This window comes from Peromyscus eremicus, chromosome 7 (assembly GCF_949786415.1).
Source record: "Peromyscus eremicus chromosome 7, PerEre_H2_v1, whole genome shotgun sequence".
Classification (NCBI taxonomy): domain Eukaryota; kingdom Metazoa; phylum Chordata; class Mammalia; order Rodentia; family Cricetidae; genus Peromyscus; species Peromyscus eremicus.
In genome coordinates this window covers 68,159,294-68,180,258 of record NC_081422.1, presented here as the reverse complement: position 1 = coordinate 68,180,258, position 20,965 = coordinate 68,159,294, and the positions used below count along the sequence as shown (strand labels likewise).

The 20,965-nt window shown below is 41.3% G+C and overlaps 1 protein-coding gene across 2 annotated transcripts in view; it reads left to right on the top strand.

Annotated features, from left to right (window-relative positions):
• Positions 1-20,965, top strand: part of Unc13c (unc-13 homolog C) — a 412,574-nt gene that overhangs the window by 139,305 nt on the left and 252,304 nt on the right. For both annotated transcript variants that reach the window (XM_059268241.1, XM_059268239.1), the window contains 3 exons: positions 852-923; positions 8,062-8,281; positions 20,172-20,399. In XM_059268241.1, coding sequence (XP_059124224.1) covers positions 852-923; positions 8,062-8,281; positions 20,172-20,399 — 520 coding nt within the window. The remainder of the gene's footprint in view (positions 1-851; positions 924-8,061; positions 8,282-20,171; positions 20,400-20,965) is intronic.

Sequence of the window (20,965 nt, the reverse complement as noted above, 5' to 3'; positions counted from 1 at the left end):
TCATAGTTATTAGGGATAAAGAGTACGATTACCTTGGGTAAAACCTTCCAAAGTAACCCTCTTCAGGTTGGCATCATGAGTAGAAGATGGACACGGGGTAACTTATTTAGTTGTGTGCATATAAAACTGTATCAGTGGCTTCATAATCCTGAGGGTATTTCTGAGCAGACAGGGCTGTAGGAAGGCATTATTCCCATCTGACTTCCCTTTGCTCTTGGTAGGATGGTATATTCAGATCTCATTCAGAATTTCTGATTTCTAAACTTCTCTGTAGCAGTGTCGTTTGTGATGACATGGTGTTTGGGTAGAAAGCAGGTTGTGATGGTCTAGGTTTGTAAGGGTAGAAGTGAAAAGGACTTGACTGCTATTAAAAATGATGTCCATTTGGATACCGTAGTACTCACTCTCTGCACGGAAAACGTCTCCCCACTAGATAGGAAGAATATTCTAGGAAACACCCCAGGAGTCATGCAGTGTCAGGTGCAGCTCAGACCAGCTTTCATCAGGCTGGGTAACATCAGTGCACATGTTTCTTGACAGATTGTGACTGACTGTACCCCAGGGGATAACAAATTTCTAGAAGCCTCTTGCTATCCCAGAAATTTAGAAGTAATCCTAGATCTTGGATAGACTTCACTTCAGTCTCGTGACAGGTCAAATGTCAAGTTGAGTTTGGATGTGGGGGGCAGGTCTCTGGTTTTAACATTCAGTGAGTTCTACTCAGGGTGATATGATAGCAAAGTCCTTTTTACTAAAACAGTGACAGCTGGCATTATTACACTTTTGCTTTCTGAAATGCATACAAGCCACCTTCTCCATATATTAACCCATCATAATCCTGTCTGTTTCAGACCCTGGCTGCCCGGAAATCTGGCCTGTCACTTGCTATGGTCATCAGGACATCACTGAACAATGAAGAGCTGGTACGTGCCTCGCCAGTTACTAACCGTATTGATCAGACCCCCAGGAGCATAGCCATTCTATTTGAGATACCCATTTGCCGTGTGTGGCCTAATGTCCCAGGAATGACTAGAAATACAAGGAAAGCCTGGTTGGCCCCAACTAAACTTCCTGTGAGCTCTGGCTTCACTACAGATGATGCTCATACACTTTTTGTTTTTATGGCTGTTTTTCTGAACTGATACCACATATCCGTTTAGCTTCCCCTGGAAAAACCCTAAAGGTATTTTATGCTAAAGTTTCTCTCAACTTAAGACAACATCTCCCTTCTGATTGAATTTATAGTTTCCTTCTCCAACATTTCACTGTGACCTTAATGGTATGATATGGTATGGTCAGGCTACTAGTTGCTAGATAATGAATATTATTATTTCTGCAAATTATACAAATTCTTATATGTAAAGTAAATTAGTAACAAAACAGAGGATTATGGGAGTACATATGTGCTTATCATTTGGCTAACAATAGTCTTAGTGAATAATACCAGTGAGCTACTGTTCTGTTCCTTATTACAATGGACATGAGGATTGTGCGTTAACTTCTCCACATGGACTCTGATATCGTGGAGGGCAGTTGTGTGTGTCATTCATTGTTCTCATTAGATGCTCTCATCACCACTACTTGGAACAATGCCGGGCACAAGGTAGATGTTTTATAAGGCCTTGTTGGATGCAAAAACCATCCTGCTTAGAAGACACAACGAGGATGCCAAGATCTAGGTCAGCGATTCTTAAATCTGGCTCATTAGAAGCCCAGAGGGAGCTTTAAAACCTGCTCATCGCTGGCCACTCCCAGCAGTTCTGGTATAATTGGCTTCAGGTACAGCCTGGGAAGAAAGGGCTAGTTAACAATGTGTGCCTTGGCTGGCCTGCTACAGGGACTCAGTCCTGCTCACTCAGACAGGGATTTGCCTGAAGTGTTTCAGTGTCCATCTTTACAAGTACTAATATTTCCAACTTTTCTCTATCTGCCATCCTCACAGGACAAAACTTCTGTGGGCATTTCATGTCTCATTTTAACTGTCATTATACTTGACATTTACTAACAACATATTTCATATTTTTGCTCTGCTTCCAGTATAAGAGAAAAACTCTTACTGAATTTCAGGCATTTTGGTAATTTTCTTCTGAGGAAATAAAGTTGAAGGATTTTACTAAGAACTTCTATATTTTGACTTTCTTGTATTTTAAAATATGACGTTCTTCCAGTATTATAACTTGGTGGCAGAGGGTTTACCTAGCCCTAGGCCCTAGATTCAATCCCTGGTAACACACACACACACACACACACACACACACACACACACACACATACACACACACAAAAAAAATCACAATCAAAAAGTCTATTTGTGAATCCTTTGGCTACTGCAATATACCATTTCATTTGAAATGTGAATACTTATTCCAGAGAACAATAGAAGTCAGTGGAATGCCTCTGCATTTCCTGAGACCCAAGACAAGGAACACATCTTCCCTTCAGAAGTAAATTACCTATCAATCTATTTGTCAGCAACCTAAAAATACCACTTTTCTTGGTTAAAGGAGCCCTGAGCAGAGGACTTGTCTGGGGGTGTTGGGTAGATGAATAGACTGCATTAGCTCCCTCTCAAATCCACCAAGCTCATTTCCCTGGGGCCCCTGTCTTGAAAAGTAATGAAATATGACTTGTGTAAAGCAGGCATATTAAATGTCACTCCTGACAAGCTGTCGAGTTCGGTCATTACATGAGCAAATGACATAAATGCTGAAGTGAACGATTTCCACACTGCATCTCTAAAGTCCTTCTGGGCACTCTCAAATGGAAAGTACAGGGCATTGCCTGTGCATGGAGGGAATGATCTGGCTGCCCGGGAAACAGCAGATGGTGGCGTTTCAGTATTAGAGAGATGGACAGTCAAAAGCACAATCATCTCTTCCAAGATAGGAAAGGGCTCTAATGTCTATAGTAACACACGGGACAGTCAGCTTCACACACAGGAATGCCTCCCTGTCTCCTTGCAAATGAGGCTTAGATTCCTTTCTTGGAGTGCTGACATGGAAATTAGTTGTGACAGTGTTTAGAATTATATCTTATTCACAAGTCCTTCTCTGGTCTGGCTTCTGTTCTTAAGTATGTGTTTGCTGGGGACTGAACTCAGGTCCTCTGCAGGAGCAGCCAGCACTGCTTGTCTGTGAGATATCTCTTGTGCAGTGCCCTCTGTTCTTTATGAGTACAGTCTTTGGCTTGAGGTTCTTAGAGACCCAGTTCCATAGTTCACTAGCTCTAAGACCTAGGGCAAGTCACAAACACTATCCTGGCCTTGAGTTTTTAATATCTTTACTAATAAAAGCATATTGTTCTTCTGTATATATTATATTACATAGATATATATTCATACACATGTAATATATGTGTGTATAGGTACATTCTCATGCACATATTTATATTTATAAATCCAAATAGCCTCTGGTTTTTCATATCCTTGAATACTGTGATACCTGTATTAAATTAGCTTCAAAAAAGCAAATCAAGAGTGTCCCTTTTTTCAGATCTAGGACAGTTTGCATGAGTAAGGTGCCGTGCCAATCTTGCCTTAAATCACCAGAACTTGATGCTTATTTCGGGATGGTTATATGACTCTCGCATCCAGTCATTTCATGTAGCAATTGCAACCATGGTTGCATGAACTATGGAACTTTCTTTAGACACTGATTCTTGACTTGGCTTTGAATTTGTACTCCTGTCAGCTGTGAAAGGTTCTTTTCTCTACTGTTATTGATGTCATGGCCTCTGCCAGGAATTATCCCCAGGCCTCTCACACACTAGGCCTGTGCTCTGCCACTGGCTGACAATCCTGACCTTCTTTTTCTACACTTCAGAATCCAATACTGTTAAATTGATTGTATAATTAAGATTTGTAAAGACATGTGTCTTTATAATCTTATTATTATCTATTTGTATTTTCTCAATTTTGTAAAATCAGCACTATAAGAAATTCATCTTTGCCAACTTGAAGTTTTCTTTTATTTCCTTTGCATTGTTTTCAATCAAACCTTTCATTTATTTCCTCCACCCCCGAACTCCTATTCATTTCATTTTATTTTATAGTTTAGGATAAGGACTCATTTCTGTAGGCCAGGCTGGCATCATACTCAACAGCAGTCCTCCTGCCACAGTCTCCGGTGATGGAATTGAAAGGGTGAGCTACCATACCTGCTACCATCAAATTGATTTCCTTTGTTAGCTGTTTTTGATTCATTCTTTACTTGCCTTGTAATAACTTTGAGACTGATTTCCTAATTCATAGAGTTGAACCCATATTACACTTTAATTGCTTTTACTAACTGTACAAAGGGGATATTTATGAAACAGAGGAAATAAATATCAGTAATTATACATCCATGTGTGTATCCATTTTGACAATAATGAATGCATGGTACATGCGAAATTTAAACCCTTGCTGTGTCACCAAGGACAGGATGCAATGGTTACCTCCTTCCCTGACACGCACTGAAAACAGCTGACCCTTGCCAGAGTCCAGCTCCTGTGGGGTTCAGGTCCCAGAGAGGAGGTGTAAAGTTGATGAGGAAAGGAGACTGACATGATCTGGGGGTGAATCAGGAAGGCTGCCCACTTATTGAAAATAGGTACACCTTATACACTCTATAATTGCATTAGAGTTTAACCACAAGCAATATTGAAAGCAGACTTAGTGATTCTGGGGTGAAAGCAGTAATCAACAGCATTTTTCTTAAAGCACAAAACAAAAACAAAACAGTAAGTTTAGCAAGAATCTAAATGCCTATTGTCCTCTAAGACTCAGAAACCCCCCAGGTGCCCTCTTACACTTCCTCCTGCACATCTCAGCCCCTGTGGTCAGGAGGTGTCAACCATTGAGTCCTGAGAAACAAACCCGTAGGAGCAGTTTTCATTCCTCAAGGGGCATGATGCAGTGTTTGGAGCATGTAGCATAATAAGCATTGAGCTGTTTCCAAATTTTCTTCCTTTGTGCCTTAGTCTTAAGATATGGGCCTGTGCCCCTCATAAGCTCCCCAAAGGGAAGGTCCTGACGTTTACTCTTTTTTCCATTATCCTATACCATTCTGATTCCTTCAGTGTATACACTCTTGCATATGGCAGAGGGAGGGCAAGCCAGTCTAACTTCTTAACAGAATCTGCTCCCCAGGGGGCAGACCAGATCTTGCTGTTCATCCAGTAAGCCACTAATCCTGGCACTCTTCTGTTCTTATTAACTGAACTCTTGCCCTTAAAGGTCTCAGGCTCTGGGTCTGGGACCATTGTTTTTCTCCATTGGTGCTTTTTCATCCTTAGGGCCAGGTATGCCTAATTAGTAAATCTTTAACTTTTATATTTTTGGTGTGATTGGGGGTCGGGGGGGGGCATTATGGGGATTCTTGTATGGGAGTAGGCAGAGTTATCATGCTATATGGTTCCATAGTGGCAGGGATCTTTTCCAATGAATTATTTTTGTTTAAAGAGACTGCTATTGTCTACATTTTTATCCTTCACCAAAGCCCTTGCAAATTTCCCAAAGGAAAAGGAATAAGGAAAACTCCCATAGCACGTAGTGAGAATCATTAAAAATAAAAGGAAAAAGGTGTTGGAGAGCTGCAATTCTCAATGCCAAAATGCTGGAGCTTTGTCAAGCTGCAGTGGCCGCCATGTGCTCCATGCCAGACCTTTTTTTTTAATGGCCTCTGCCAGATGATTTATGAAAATTTAGTCTTTACCAAGGAGGTAAAAATTTATAGTTTCCACAATAAAACGGCCACAGTTTTTCCTTGTGGAAGAGTTCACACCAGGTTTGGCTCCTTATACTCAGCAAATCAGTTTTCTCTGGCCGATTCAGTGTGTATACAAATACTCATATGTATATTCGGAATCTTGATTTGGAGGAAGACCAACATTTATAACACTTGAAAGAGCTACATGAATGTGCTTCCGGGTTACATCCCATGTGGAAACAGACAACAGACTCTGTGTTGTGTCGCACTATCCTTTGGCCTTCACATCCCCCACTGTATCCTTTTCTATCCTCATTTGGAGTAACCCCCCAAAGATATGATAACTATCATCTCTAATCTAAGTAAATCATCTCTAATATAAGTAAAATTGTATTATTTACAATCTTCCCTTTACACACACAGACACAGACACACATACACGGTTTTAGTTTTGTTTTTTAACTCTACTAAAACTTTACCTAAATAAATATCAAGATCACCAGTCAGCTTTCCATGATGCCTATACTAGTGAGTTAATTAATCTGCTCTGCAATTGTGTCTGCTTTTACACTTTTGAACATGTAGTGGTGTTGATTCTTCTTGTTCAAAGGCTATTTCAAAGGTCACATTGTATGCAATGTTCTCTCTGTGGATCTCACTAATGCTTGTGTCTGTAAGTAGGAATTGTGTGCCACAGGACAGTCATGCATTTCTTTCCCGAAAGGTATGCGCTGAGTGCAGGAACATTGCTTCAAGCAAGAATCATACTTTTCAAAACTTCAAACTATCATAGTGAGATTCTTTTAGAGTATGTAATATTATTGATTCACATAATCTCACGAGGAACCCCCACAGAATGCCGTGAAAATGAACCTTTACTAGTTAGCACTATAGCAGGAGACCAAGGAGGAGCTTGACATGGAGGCAGCCGAGCTTTGCTCCTGATGTGTCCATTAACATTGGCTGTTGGCAGCTTACGACACTACTCGCTGCTTTTGGCCAGAAGCCTGATTGCTTTGTTTTTCAGAGTCATATATTCTTCTGATACTTACAATAGCAAAGGCTATTTATTTCCATCCAGTGTCCTAACACTTCAAAAGATAACATATTAAAGTAGCACACCTCAGTTTCTTTCTCAGCACAGAGATTTTCAACCAAATCCTTGTTTAGGATCTGAGCAGCCTATTTACCCTTGGAGGCTTTTCAGGACATGAGGCAGTTTTTAAACTCCCTTTAGAGAGTCTAATGACTGTCTGAACATAGTAAAAATGGCCTGACTTGTTAAAAATCTGTTAACCAATATAAAAATAATATTATTATTTTCCTACTTTTACATAGATAAAACACCAAAAGGGCATGCATCAAACCATGCCTAACTCAGAAAAGAAAAAAGAACCTAATTGTGTAATTTTTATTATTGATTTCAGTGTCTTTCTAATTGATAAATTATTTTATGAGGCATGTGATTTATTATAATTTGAAAAATACAGGTCTTTTAGAATGTAATATTTGTTGGGAAAGGTCTCAGCATTTTAAAATAGATTAGCAACAAGCCATTGCCCAAAGGACTCCATTTAAGCATCCTATGCTTCCATTAAATAACTCTGGCTAATTGTTCAGTGAATTTCAGTGATTCACCAATGACTATTATTATCATCTGCCTGGACAGCACCAGTCACCATGGGGAACACCACATTCAACTTTTATATACAGCAAGACCTTTCTCATGAATTAGTTGATAAAAATCTTTTCTAAGTAACGTGTGTTGAAAACCACTCCTTGCAGAACAAATTGCATAAAGCATTGTTCGAAGAGTGAAATATTAGCCAGGTCCCCCATCAGAAAAGAACAGTCTGGATGGAATCTGCAGTGGCATAGAAATGTTTCTAGAGGGTTGTAGCTAGCATTAAAAACACTTGCCATACACTTCATAGTTTTACTATGAGCCAGTAAGGTTAGTCATGTAGTTAGTGTTTCAAGTTAAGAAGACAGGGGTATGTTAGGTCTGAGCACTGCCAAGGACGGTAAGGTGCTCATCCTTGCCCTCCTTGAGTTTGGGGTACAGGGGGGCACAGCCATGAGCAGGTGGTTAGAGCTATGGGGAGCTGTGGAAGAACCTGTATGAGAGTGGAGCCCCAGCCAGTCTGGAGGATTATTGGGAGCTCTCTAGTAAAATTACCAAATTGGATCTTAAAACAGAAGAATAATCAAGCAGAATGACAGGTTAAAAATCATTACTTACATCAAAATCAAAGATTCTCTTTCTCTCTCAAAATAGCGAGATCAGGGGTAAATGGTAAAATGGTCTGTTTTGTCTTAAATTTTCCAAAATTCACTGACTTGCTTTGCTGTGCTCCCCCTCTCATCCTCACAGAAAATGCATGTCTTCAAGAAGACCTTGCAGGCATTGATCTACCCCATTTCTTCTACTACCCCACACAACTTTGAGGTCTGGACAGCCACCACACCCACCTACTGCTACGAATGTGAAGGGCTGCTGTGGGGCATCGCAAGGCAAGGCATGAAGTGTCTGGAGTGTGGGGTAAAATGTCATGAGAAGTGTCAGGACCTCCTCAACGCTGACTGTCTGCAGAGTGAGTACTCAGTCTATAGAAGTCTGTGTCTTCACCCTAGACCTCTACTTCCCATATTGTATATGCTTTTCCCCACCACATATACAAATGAGATATTGATGGCCCATCCAGTCATAGAGTTGATGGTATATCCTCTGCTCTTGTTCACTTTTTTCTTGTTGTGATAAACCACTTGACCAAACATAGAGAAGAAAAGGTTTATTTTACTTTAAAGATCACAGTCTATCATTAAGAGCAATCAGGATGGGAACTCAAGTAGAAATGGAAGCAGAAAACAAAGAGGAATGTTGCTTTTTAGCTCGCTCTCTGGATTATGCTTAGCTAGCTTTCCTAGAAAGCCTGGGACCACCTGCCTAGGGAACAGTGCCACCCAGAGTGAGCTGGGCACTCCTGTATCAGTTAGCAATTAACACAGTCCCTCACCAATATGTCCATAGGCCACTATGATTGAAGCAATTCTTCAACAGGAGTTTCCTTTTCCCAGGTGACTTAGATTGTGTTAAGCAGACAGTAAAAACTAACTAGGGCATCTCCACAAGATTGAACTAGGAATTAGACACCACTGGAACCCTCAGAGAGAGTCCGTGTGCTGAAAGTGTGTCCTCAGCTAGTGTAGAACCTCAAAGTGATCTCTAGTCCGTTCTGTTCATAGTTCTGTGTGATGTGGCCATATATAATGTCACCTAAACTGGGGCCAGGACCCACTCCTGAAATTAGAGCTATGGGATGCTTTTCCAATTCTACCTGTTGCTGCCTGATGGGGTAGTATTCTACACTCCCTGCATGGATATTGGAAATGGGGCTTTTGTGTTATGATGGTAAAGGTAAATGAGCCAGGTATAGTTCCCAAGTGGTATTTTCTTAATTTCATACGAATTTGTTTTCTTGAAGTGAATCAATATGGCTAATGAAATTTACCCCAGAGATTTGTTGAGAAGGCTGAGTGAAATAGTCTATGTTAACTCTAAGTATACTGTAGGCCATATGTTGATGGGCTCTTTATCCTTTGATACTTCTGAATAGACACAACTCACTTGTGATTTTTATTACAATTTATCTTAAATTTTTGTTGTTTAAAAACTATTTATCTGATAGCAGATCCAGAAATGTCTACCCTTTGTACTCTTGGCTATGTATAAGTTGACTCTGCACAATGAATTTTATTTAGGAATTCTTTTTGACAAACTTTGTCAAAGATATCTATTTATGTGTGAGTATTGGTTTACAACAAATGACTTTTCATGGCAACATATTGTCTGTTCCCTCTGCTTGTCTTTTATATGGATGCAGTCGGGGTAAGGTACATGGATTGCCTGAAATTGAATGAAGCAGAGGAAAATGTCAGGCTGCTTAGAGCTTTGGTGACAGCAGGCTAGCTGCAGTCAGTAATGGGCACAGAGCTTCCTCTTGTACTAGCTGGCTAGCTGCAGTCAGTAATGGACACAGAGCTTCCTCTTGTACTAGCTGGCTAGCTGCAGTCAGTAATGGGCACAGAGCTTCCTCTTGTACTAGCTGGATAGCTGCAGTCAGTAATGGACACAGAGCTTCCTCTTGTACTAGCTGGATAGCTGCAGTCAGTAATGGACACAGAGCTTCCTCTTGTACTAGCTGGATAGCTGCAGTCAGTAATGGACACAGAGCTTCCTCTTGTACTAGCTGGCTAGCTGCAGTCAGTAATGGACACAGAGCTTCCTCTTGTACTAGCTGGATAGCTGCAGTCAGTAATGGACACAGAGCTCCCTCTTGTACTAGCTGGATAGCTGCAGTCAGTAATGGACACAGAGCTCCCTCTTGTACTAGCTGGATAGCTGCAGTCAGTAATGGACACAGAGCTTCCTCTTGTACTCAGCACATTAACATTCCCCCAACACAATCAGATCAGGGTAAACAAAACAATTTTAACAAAACATTTAGTTTACCACCCATATAAATCCCTTATTTGTAAACCTTGAGGCAGAATCTCATGTAGCCCAGGCTGGCCTGGAATTTACTATGTAGCTGAGGGTGACCTTAAATTCCTTATTCTCCTGGTTTAATTACAAAATATTATCCAATTAAAATTGGGGATGGAGAGATGGCTCAGTGGTTAAGAAAACGTTCCGCTTTTCCAGAGGATCTGAGTTTGGCTCTGAGCATCCACACTGGGTGACTCACGGCCATCTGTTATTCCAGCTCCAAGGGATTCACTCCCTCTTCTGGCCTCCATGGACATTGTGCTCATGTGTGCACACGCGCACACACATGCACACACACACACACACACACACACACACACACACAAATTAAAAATAAAATCTTTAAAATTTAGTCCTTGTGTTTAAAAATGAATTGTAAACAAGATTTTAATACGTAAGAATATCACAAAGGTCACAGATATAAAAAGTATTACTATCTAACAATAACGTCTTAAATCTCTTAGAGAAAAAATAAAGTGGTTTAGATCATGCTGAAAAAATGAGATTGTTTCATTTTTGTCTTTCAGAGTAAACATCCCCTGTAGCTAGAGTTTTCCTGCCTGGCCCACAGTCAGGACAAATCTCTGTCACCCGCCAGTCCCACAGCCACTCAGACCTGACCAAGTAAACACAGAGACTTATATTGCTTACAAACTGTATGGCCGTGGCAGGCTTCTTGCTAACTGTTCTTACAGCTTAAATCAATCCATTTCTATTAATCTATACCTTGCCACATGGCTCGTGGCTTACCGGCATCTTCACATGCAGCTTGTCATCATGACGGCTGGCAGTGTCTCTCTGACTCAGCCTTCTACTTCCCAGCTTTATTCTCCTCCTTGTCCCACCTATACTTCCTGCCTAGCCAACGGCCAATCAGTGTTTTATTTATTGACCAATCAGCAACACATTTGCCATACAGAACATCCCACAGCAATCCCCCATCCATTAAACTCTAAAAACATTTCCATGTTCTGTTTCTATTTCTTAAATTAGTGTTTCTTATTTGATATTGAGTAAATAATATAATTAAAATTTTCACTGAGGTTACTCATTAAGACAAACTTGTATTAATTAAGTCAATGCCCCATAGACATACCCAAGGCCAACCTAATGCAGATTTGAGACTCTCTTCCCAGGGCATTCTAGGTTGTGTCAAACTTATAATTAAAATGGTCTATCACATGTACACTTTTTGTGGTAACTAATGTGGGAGAGGGCAGCCCACAACAGGCAGCACCATTCCCTAGACAGGGAGCCATGATTGTGTAAGAGTAGAGAAACTTAATTGAACATTCTCAAGTAAGGGGAGAGCCATGCTTGTGTGTATTCATTTCTCTCTGCTCTTGACTTAATGTGATGAGACTTCCCTTCTGTGATGTAGTAGCTTGTAACCTGGAATTGTGAGCCAGCACAAATCCCTTCACATCTATTAAAAAAAATATGAACTTCTAGGTAAGTTAGAAGAATCAAAAATACCATATAATAATTAGGGTAGATATAGGCATCACTTCTTTAATAACCCTGTCCAATTTTTCTATAAATTCAATATTTTCACACTGATCATAATGAAGTTCTGCAAATATATGTGTTTAGCATCACAGCTTTCCATAAGAACTAGCTAGCAAGGAAATTTGAAATTCTCCCTCTAAAAATCAGTGGCCTTTTCTTAAGAAATGTATCTTTGTTGTTTCAACCAAGAAGCTGGTGTTGTCTTGTATTGGTGTCTGCCTCCCAAGTGCCAAGACTGCAGAGGTGAGCCATTCTGCCTAGCTCAAAATAGCCTTTGATTGTCCTCACAAGGTAGAAAGGATACAAATATAAAAGCAACAAAAATCTGCAAGTAATGTTGCATCCTGAACTGACTAGCTCCAGAGTCCCACAAATGATGTGTTTATCCCATATTAATTCCTGAGAGGTCCAAATATCACATACAGTCAGAGTCTGTTACCAGGTGTTCAGCACGCAGGTCTTGTGAGGTACGCTCTGTCTCCCCAACTGATGCTATGCCATGCTTCTGTGTCCTAATACAAGCCCCTTTAAACTCACATCGTTAATAAGATCTGGCTATTTCTGTTGTTTGCAAATTGGATATTGATTCCTCTCTTTGTGTGATCCCATTACCAACATTTGCAACCACAGTATTTTGAGACAATCAAATAGGTTGAACATATTGAGCATTCCCCTTGGGTAGTAGATTTAGTCTTGGAAGAAAATAAACAATATTTGCTTCTCTATAACTTAACACACATGTAAGCCCTCGAAGATGATTAATAAATGTGGGATAAACAATGGATAAAGGCACTAAAAACTACAGTGAAAAATAGCCACCGGGCAGGAGAGGGAGGCACTAGAGGGATGGCTTGGTATTTTAGCAGTGACTGTTCTTGCAGAGGACCCAGTTGTCCCACCCACATGGTGTCTCATAATCATCTGTAATGACATTGCCAGGGGACCTGATACCCTCTGATCTCTGTGGGTACTGGACACATATAGGATGTATATGCAAACATACAGACCAAATGCTCATACACTTAAAATAAAAAAATAAACAAAGTTTTAAGTAGCCTAGAATGACCAGACAATCATCTTTTTGTAAAACTGTACACAGTTGAAGACACTAGATGAGTGGATTGAAGAACTGGTGAACTACTGAGTTCAGAGGGTCTGATGTCCTGTTAAGAACTGAAGGAGAGAGAGACAGAAACAGAGAGAAAGAGTGCATGGGTGCATGCATATGTACATGGACACTTTGACAATTTGTTGAAGCTTGTCTGATTGGACAGAAAACTACAAGCCTTTTGTAATAAAAAAAAGATTTAAAATAAATAGGTAGTCTTTAAGCCTTCAAAACTAAGTAATGAGCAACATTTATGAATAGTTTGTAAGAAAATTATCTAGGATTCATAATTTTCACTTCCCCTGCAAAGTAAATAGCTCATCCAACTCTCTTAAAGCAGAGGAGGAAAAGTCAAACCAAAGCATAGTCATACCCATGGCACCATCATGATGCTGCTTTCAGTGATGAAAATGTCAAGATTAATACACATAAGAGTATCCATGCAGAATTATATGTGACTGAATTTGTCCTAGGACCTAGAAGAAAGTTCAGGCCGAAAGAACAGGTGACAACATTGAGAAAAACTTTAGATGGAAATTCTAGTCCCCTGAAGAAAAATCAATAAATCTGGCAAACTTCCATTTTCTGGTCTGCAGTGTTTTCACATTAGTCTAACCTCCACCCCAGAGCTAATCAGACATCACAAAGATTAAGCTGGCTACACTTTGAGTTCAGCCTTCAGTGCTAGCCCAGAAATGGTGGCTACATTTGTGGTGGACAGAGCTGGATGAAAGGAGGGTTATTCCTCTTCAGTCCCATCCAGCATCTGTACCCCTCTGCTTTGCTGTACATGGAGCCTCAGTGCTTATGAGTGCTCTTCAGCCCCACCAAGATGAAGGTAGCAGCTGTCAGGTTTTCATGAACAAGAAACATGTGGCCACCATGGGCCCTGGCTGGAGTACAGTATCTTCAAGACCTTTTGAAGAGCCCATTATTCCAAAGCACTTGACTTTATGGAGAAGAACATGGAGATCATCCCTAAGACTCCCCAGGGTTCTGTTTTCTAGGTTTAACTGATGATGTCTGAAACTTAGAATAGACTGTACTGTGTGTATGGGATAAACAGCAGAAGCTGAGCAGCAGAGACTAGAAAACTCTGAGAGCCACCTGCTCCCTTCTACGCAGATCCTAGCCTCTGATGGATATGTGCAAATGGGTGGAAGTGAGAGTGAAGTGAAAATTCTAGAAAGGAGACCAAGAGAGGGGAATAATAAGTGATGAGGAAGAATGGGGTGGGGGTAAAGGAAACGTGGAACATAGATAAGGAAAGGAGTCTGCAAGAGGGAGGCTCCAAGCAGAGACCAGGGGAAAGAGGATGGCAGAAGAAATGGGAGGGTGGGAACCACATAAACACTCAGTTTAAAAATGTCAAGTGCTAATAAGATGGCTCAGTGGTTAAGAACACTCACTGCTCTTGTAAAGGATCTAAGCTTGGTTCCTAATACCCACATGGAGTGGCTCACAACTGCCCCATAACTCCAGCTCCAGGGGATCAGATGCCCTCTTCTGGCCTCTGTGGGTACCTGCATTCTGACACACACACACCACACACACACACACACACACACACACACACACACACACACACACTTAAAAATAAACCTTAAAATGTCAGAATGACATCTAACCCATTATATAGTGATTTCAAAAGAATATATAAGTAAAAACAAATCCAAGAAGCCCACAACAATCTTGAAGAACAGCAGGCTAGAGCAGAGTGATAATTCTACTTCCTAAAGAAACTCATCAGAGTACACACACTTGCTGCCTGGTGCTTACCCTAGAGATCTTGCTTTGGTCTGTGCTTAGACAAAATAATGAAAAAGCCTGTCCACCTCATTTCAGCATGACACAGGGGGGGACAAGGTCAGAGATGGTACCCTGGGATGTGTTTATATCCCACAGGGGACAACATGGAGGAACAGGAAGCCTCAGGCAGCTTCCAACAGCAGTGTGAATTGTTTGTACAGCTAACTTCTGGGGTGTCAGAGGCTACTCAAGGAAGAATATAAGCAGTGTTTAAAGTTTTTTCATGTGTTGTTCTATTTTCTTTAATTTCTGAATAGGATGTGAAGAAACTAAATAGGATTTTTAAAAAATACATCTCTCCCTTAAGTTTTCCTTGACATATTTGAAAATTGAGTGCATTTTAAAATTAGTGATCTGTCCCCTTAAGCCATTAAGATATTTATGTTACTCTAGACTAATTGGGAAATCTCAGAAATTACCAGTGAGATACAGTAACTCATCCTGATTTTTTATTTTTTATATTTTTAGTGAACACATTTCCCAAACTCATCCTAGAAGATTGCATTTGCTGACGGGGATGCTTAACTGCCGTGGGGATGGTACAGGCAGAGCCAGCATGACAGGGAACTTGGGGTTTGGCTTGGTTTGGGAGGCAGCAGATCCACTGACAGTCACATCACTTCTGTAAGAGGTGGCAGTTCCTCGGGAGAGGGCCCCCAGCCCACATACCCCCATTTTCATCACAGAGCCACCTACAGGGGTGGGAGAGATGCTCCATCACACCACAGCTCCTCCAGTTATCCAGGCCTTTGTTTGCAAGAACTGTGGGTTACAAAGCTTTGAGTCTCTGAGGAGGAGGTGGTCTCTGGGGGTGTCACAGGTCTATTCCATGAAGAGACTGAAGGCATGGGAAAGGAGGAGGGCGGGGTTATCTGGGATAGAAAGCAACTAATGGGAAGGGTGGGAAGATGTCAGCTCCGTGCCCACCTACGTGATTCCCTGGAAAGAAAACAGGCATCCAAAGAGGACCACCCACATGATGTCACAGGGAAAGACACGTTTCTATGCCAGAAACTCTAGTCAGCAAAAGCAGTACTCAAATGCCTCAGTCCTGATACTCCATGTGCTTTCTGTGGATGCTAACCGTTACCACCAAGTCTGTTAACCTCAAGTGCATGTAAGGGTTTCTGGATCTCTAAAAACTATCAAACGAACTAATTTTTCCGGTTTCCTTGGACTTGAATGTCATTTGTCTTTAAGCACTGTAGTGACCCTAATAGCGATGGGAACAGTAGCACTTGGCAGGGATGGGATACGGCACTGTCCATGGGTGCGTCACAGTAATTATGGAGCTCAAAGTCCTGAAATTCCTTGTTAGCATGAAATACTTCAATAGATGGCTCTGATCTCTGCCTGTTTGACGTTCTGAAAATCCCACATTTAATCATCATTATAACTCTCATTATTTATTACTCTACCTACTTGCTTCCGTTCAGTCCTCACCTAACCTCATTAAGACAGACATTACCACTGTTCCCTGTTGTTTATGGATGAGGCAGCTAAGGTTGAGGGTGAAGAAGTCATGACGAGGGTTGGGGTGAAGATCGGTTGGTAGAGTGCTTGCTTAGCGATAATGAAAGTCCCAGGGTACAGTGCCTTGTACTTCATAAAGCCAAGCATGGCACGATCTCCTCACAGCACCCAGGATCTAGAGACAGGAGGATCAGACATTCAAGAACATCATGGGCTACAGAGCAAATTCAAGGTCAGCCTGGGAAATAAGACCCTGTCTAAAAGGAAAGGGAAGAAAGGAAGGGAAGAAGGAGAGAGAGGAGGGGAGGAAAAGCAGGGAGACAGGAGAGAGGAGAAGAGGAGAGGAGCAGAGGGAAAGAGAGAGGAAGGGAATTCAAGTGTAAAAAGCTACTATTCGGGTCCAATTGGAACTCTATAGCAAATTACTGTAAACTAGATGGACGCTGAATATCAGAACTTCATTTCCCACTGAATCAGCCCCTAGTCATTCCCAACATTTGTTCCACTGCCAGCTGTTGATCTTTTGTGCTCCACAAGGATAAGGGGAGAGGGGCTCCCTTGCCCTGTTCTGTAAGAGCACTGAGTCCCATTCATCAGGACTTGGCCCCCAGTACCTTCCTATTCTCTGGAAACCCCCTCCTTCTGACACTGTCACATTGGTGATCAGGCTTCAGTGCTGAAATTTAGGGGAGCACAAGCATTCAGAACACATCAGCTAGTGACTGGCAGGTGGGGGTTTACCCCAGGCTGTCTCCTTTACCCCAAACATTGCTGACTCCATGCCCTTGCACCTTGTTGCCAAGTGATCTTAACACATGCCTTCTGCGTGTAGCCGGGTGCATGCCCTTGTGTTGCACCGTCTGTCAGATGCATGTGCTGTGTAGATCCATCAAGTTCAGGTTCAGCAGGCTCGGCTTTCTGGTGACAGGCATACAGCCCTTGTTTTCAGTGAATTCCAAAGCGGAAGCCAAGGGCCAGGTGTGTTCACTTCATAACTGTATTCTTCAGCACTTTAATTATTTTGCATTGAGGGGAGTACTCCCTCCAGTATTATGGCCCGTGGCATAGTCTGCAAGAAGGAGGTGATTCGTTGAATTGATTATGATTATCTTTTTAACCTTTAATTCCTTCAAGAACTTCTGTGGCTTCTGTGTCTATTCAGCACATGTTATCACCTAAACAGTGTGCTAGATGTTAGGATACACATTTAATAGAGTATTTGCCCTATCAGCTAGAGATGTAGACATCCACACAGGGAAGTGGGTCGTGTGTGAGTGGTAGACACACGGTAGGTGTTTGAGTGGTTGCCAGGTGACAGTAGTTCCATCACATGATGGGGCTAATGTTACAAATGGGACTTGGCTGTTGCCTTTGTTTTCTGTAGTGAAGGACAGACAACATGATTGTTAGATTTTAGAGGACTGTATTTTCTGCTAATGAGAAAATTAAAAATATATTCTGAGAGTGGAGAGTAATTGAGGCAAGAGACCTGAAGGGTGCAGATGTGTTTAGAACACCTGTTGAGCAAAGGAAGATGAAAAGGAGCTGGGGACGAAGAAGAATGCTGAGGTTTTATATGTGTATAATTGCAAATAAATATATAAACCCACAAGAATATATGCACAAAGGGAGTGGTGGAGTGAGAAATGGTGAGAAAAAGAGATGGGAGAGAGAAGCAGGCAGACATACTTATTTGGGAAAATACTAAGTTGTGAAATAGAAAGGTATGAATTTCACATGAAAACTTATATCATTTAAATAATAGGTCAAAAAAAATTAAAAAAGAGAGAGAGAGAGGTTCTGGTTGGTAGTCCCGTGAAATTCTGTAGAAAGGAACAAGCTTCCCCGTCCATGTTCCCTTCTGGGTAAGGTTGAAGTCTCACTGGCTGGAGGAAGGCCCTCGCTTCCATCTAAACTGAGTTCTCTACCTGCTATGTTGTGTGTAACTGCACGGCCTGATCTGGCCATTGAGTGGTTCTAAAGGGGGCGATGAAGGCTGCATCCCAGCAGCGCATCCTAGGTGACAGAGACCTCTGCTGCGATGATGCATCTCCTTTGATCTCAGCCACTGTTGATCACTACTCCAGGAAGCTACCCGAGTATTTTGAAAGACTTACATAAATGCTTATTTGCAGATATCACTGATTACTTTGAAATTACTCTGAAATAAACAGAATAAGCCCCAAAGGACTGAAAATTGGTGACAAATTGCAACAATTTATAAAAACGGTCTGATTGGAAAATGAAGGTGTGGGTTTGAAGAACAGTAGAGCAATGGAAAGGGCCTACAGATCAGCTCCCAAATTAATTATGAATTCACGCCTGAAACTCTGATGGAAGCTCTTCAGAAACGAAATGTAAACACAGGAAAATTTCAAAGCTGCGTATCTCCTCTGGAAATGACAGATAAGGGGCTTAAACACAAGTTTCTGTCAGCCTTCCCTCCCCACATGGGCAATTTCAGTTCACAGGTCTGACTGTTCCGTACATACTCGAGCAGAAACACAATCAGAACATCAAAAGAGGAGGTGAGAGATTTCAGAGTTAATTGTCAGAGAGTTGATTCCTTGGGATAAGAAATCTCTTGACATTTTAGCTTCAAATTGGGTAGTTGCTGCTTATGTGAGCAATTACTGTGTGAAAAGCACTCAGCTGGACTCCTTCTGAATTTAGAAGCATACGCCGAGGGCCTTTGACACCACAGGACTGGAGAATTCTTTCCCAGAGCTTCTGAACTAACCAGGGGCCATGACCTTAACCTTTTGGGTATGAGAATAGGGAATGAGCATCTTCATGCTGCTTCTAACCCTTTCAAAGCCTTAAGTCTAACCGCCACTAGGCAAATTCCTCCTGAGACTTTGAATATCACAGGTGTTTTCTACCCATCTCTGACGTTTAAGGAACATTCCAATACTGGAAGCCAAATATGCCTGTTAGGTAGCGCAGCCACACAGTCCAACCTAACTATATTTTACTAAGTAAGAATTATGCACTGTGTAGTCAAGCTGTTACTGGTAAATTACAAACATGCTTAATTACTTAATGGCACATAATTTACAAATATGCAGCTGGTATAGGCATGATTGAACGGATGAGTAGGGTATTTAGAATGTTCTTTAAAGTAGGATTCATTCTTTTTTAATCTTCTCATTTAAATATGTTTTGAGGGCTGGTGGCTCAGATGGCAGAGCAGATAAAGGCACTTTTCCACCAACATTATTGGTGTGAGTTCAATCCCCAGGACCTCCACATGTGCACACTCACATCCCAGGAGGCCACACCCAGCAGTGAGGATACCCATGGTGGATAGGGAAGTTGAGAGCCACAGACATGGTGTTTGGAAAATACCCAGGAAGTTGATGTCAATCACAAAACAGAAGTTTACTATAAATCAAAAAGGGTTTGGTTGAAAATGAAATTCCGCTCAGTGGACACTGTGACTGCGTTAGTGAGGGCTTAAGTGTGCTGCCTGCTAAGGGCTGTATCATCCAGACCAGCCATTTCCAAATGCTCTTTGCAAAGAAGAACTCCAGGTGAATTTTGTGCTGTGTTTCAGCGTGTAAGCATGGAATGGAATTCTTTCAATGTAAAGAAAACTCATCTTCTCATTATAGTGCATCCCTCTGAGAATAAATTGGATGAGCTCTGGATTACTGATTCCCAAGTGAAATGTGCCACTCACATCCAATCTAGTTTTCAGGTATTTTTTAGGGTCATTGAATACATACATGTGCTATGTGACACACCTGACTGATTGCATGTATCCTTCGTGTTGTTTTTGAGGTTGTTTTTAATGCATATCAAATACTTATAGAGCTCCTTATTTATTCCAGTATTGTGGTTGTATGGGTGATGGAAGTTCACTCGGTTGCCAGCAACGCAAATGGCACTAACTGTTCTCAGTGTAGTGGTTCTTTATCCTGATGTTTAACAGAAAAGCTGTCCCAGCTCCTCAAAACTAAACCTTTGACACTCCTTTTGGACCACCGCAGAGTGACTCCTGTATGGTCACACAGCCTCTGATTCTCTATTGCAGGAGCCGCAGAGAAGAGCTCGAAGCACGGTGCTGAGGACAAGACTCTGACCATCATCACAGCCATGAAAGAAAGAATGAAGATCAGGGAGAGAAACAGGCCAGAGGTGTTTGAAGTCATTCAGGAAATGTTCCAGATCTCCAAGGAGGATTTTGTGCAGTACACAAAGGCCGCCAAGCAGAGCGTGCTGGATGGGACGTCTAAGTGGTCAGCAAAAATAACCATTACAGGTAGAATGCATTTAAGTGCTTTATTTCATATAGAGGATGTTTTTATGTGTTTCAGAAATCACTATTAGTAAAAAAAAAAAATTACAGGTAAAAATAATAGATTTTTTTAAATCTTGTCAATCAATTGACAAATCCACCAGTTACTTCAACTTTCTTAAATATATGCAGGATAATTAGAATAATTTCAGTCTGTATTCTCCTACTTTACTCATCAATGCCCTAAAGATTTCAAAAGTTAGCTTTTCAATTGCCTACTACTGAATAATGTCAGTGGGGTCAATAATCTCCTCGCTGAGGGTCATTGTTAATGTGTTTCTTTAAGGAGAATCATTTTAGTAACTAACTACACATCCACTCACCTGCTAAAGTAAAGGCTAATGATGGTTTAAATTCTTTAAATTAAAGCTCTGAAGTTGGTCCTTTGCATGATATTAACATACACATTGGAGCTGGAGAGATGGATTGGTGCTGATGAACACCTGTTGCTCTTGAAGAGGACCTGAGTTCAGTTCCCAGCACTTACCTGGAGCCTCACAACCACCTAAAACTCAATTTCCAGGGATCTG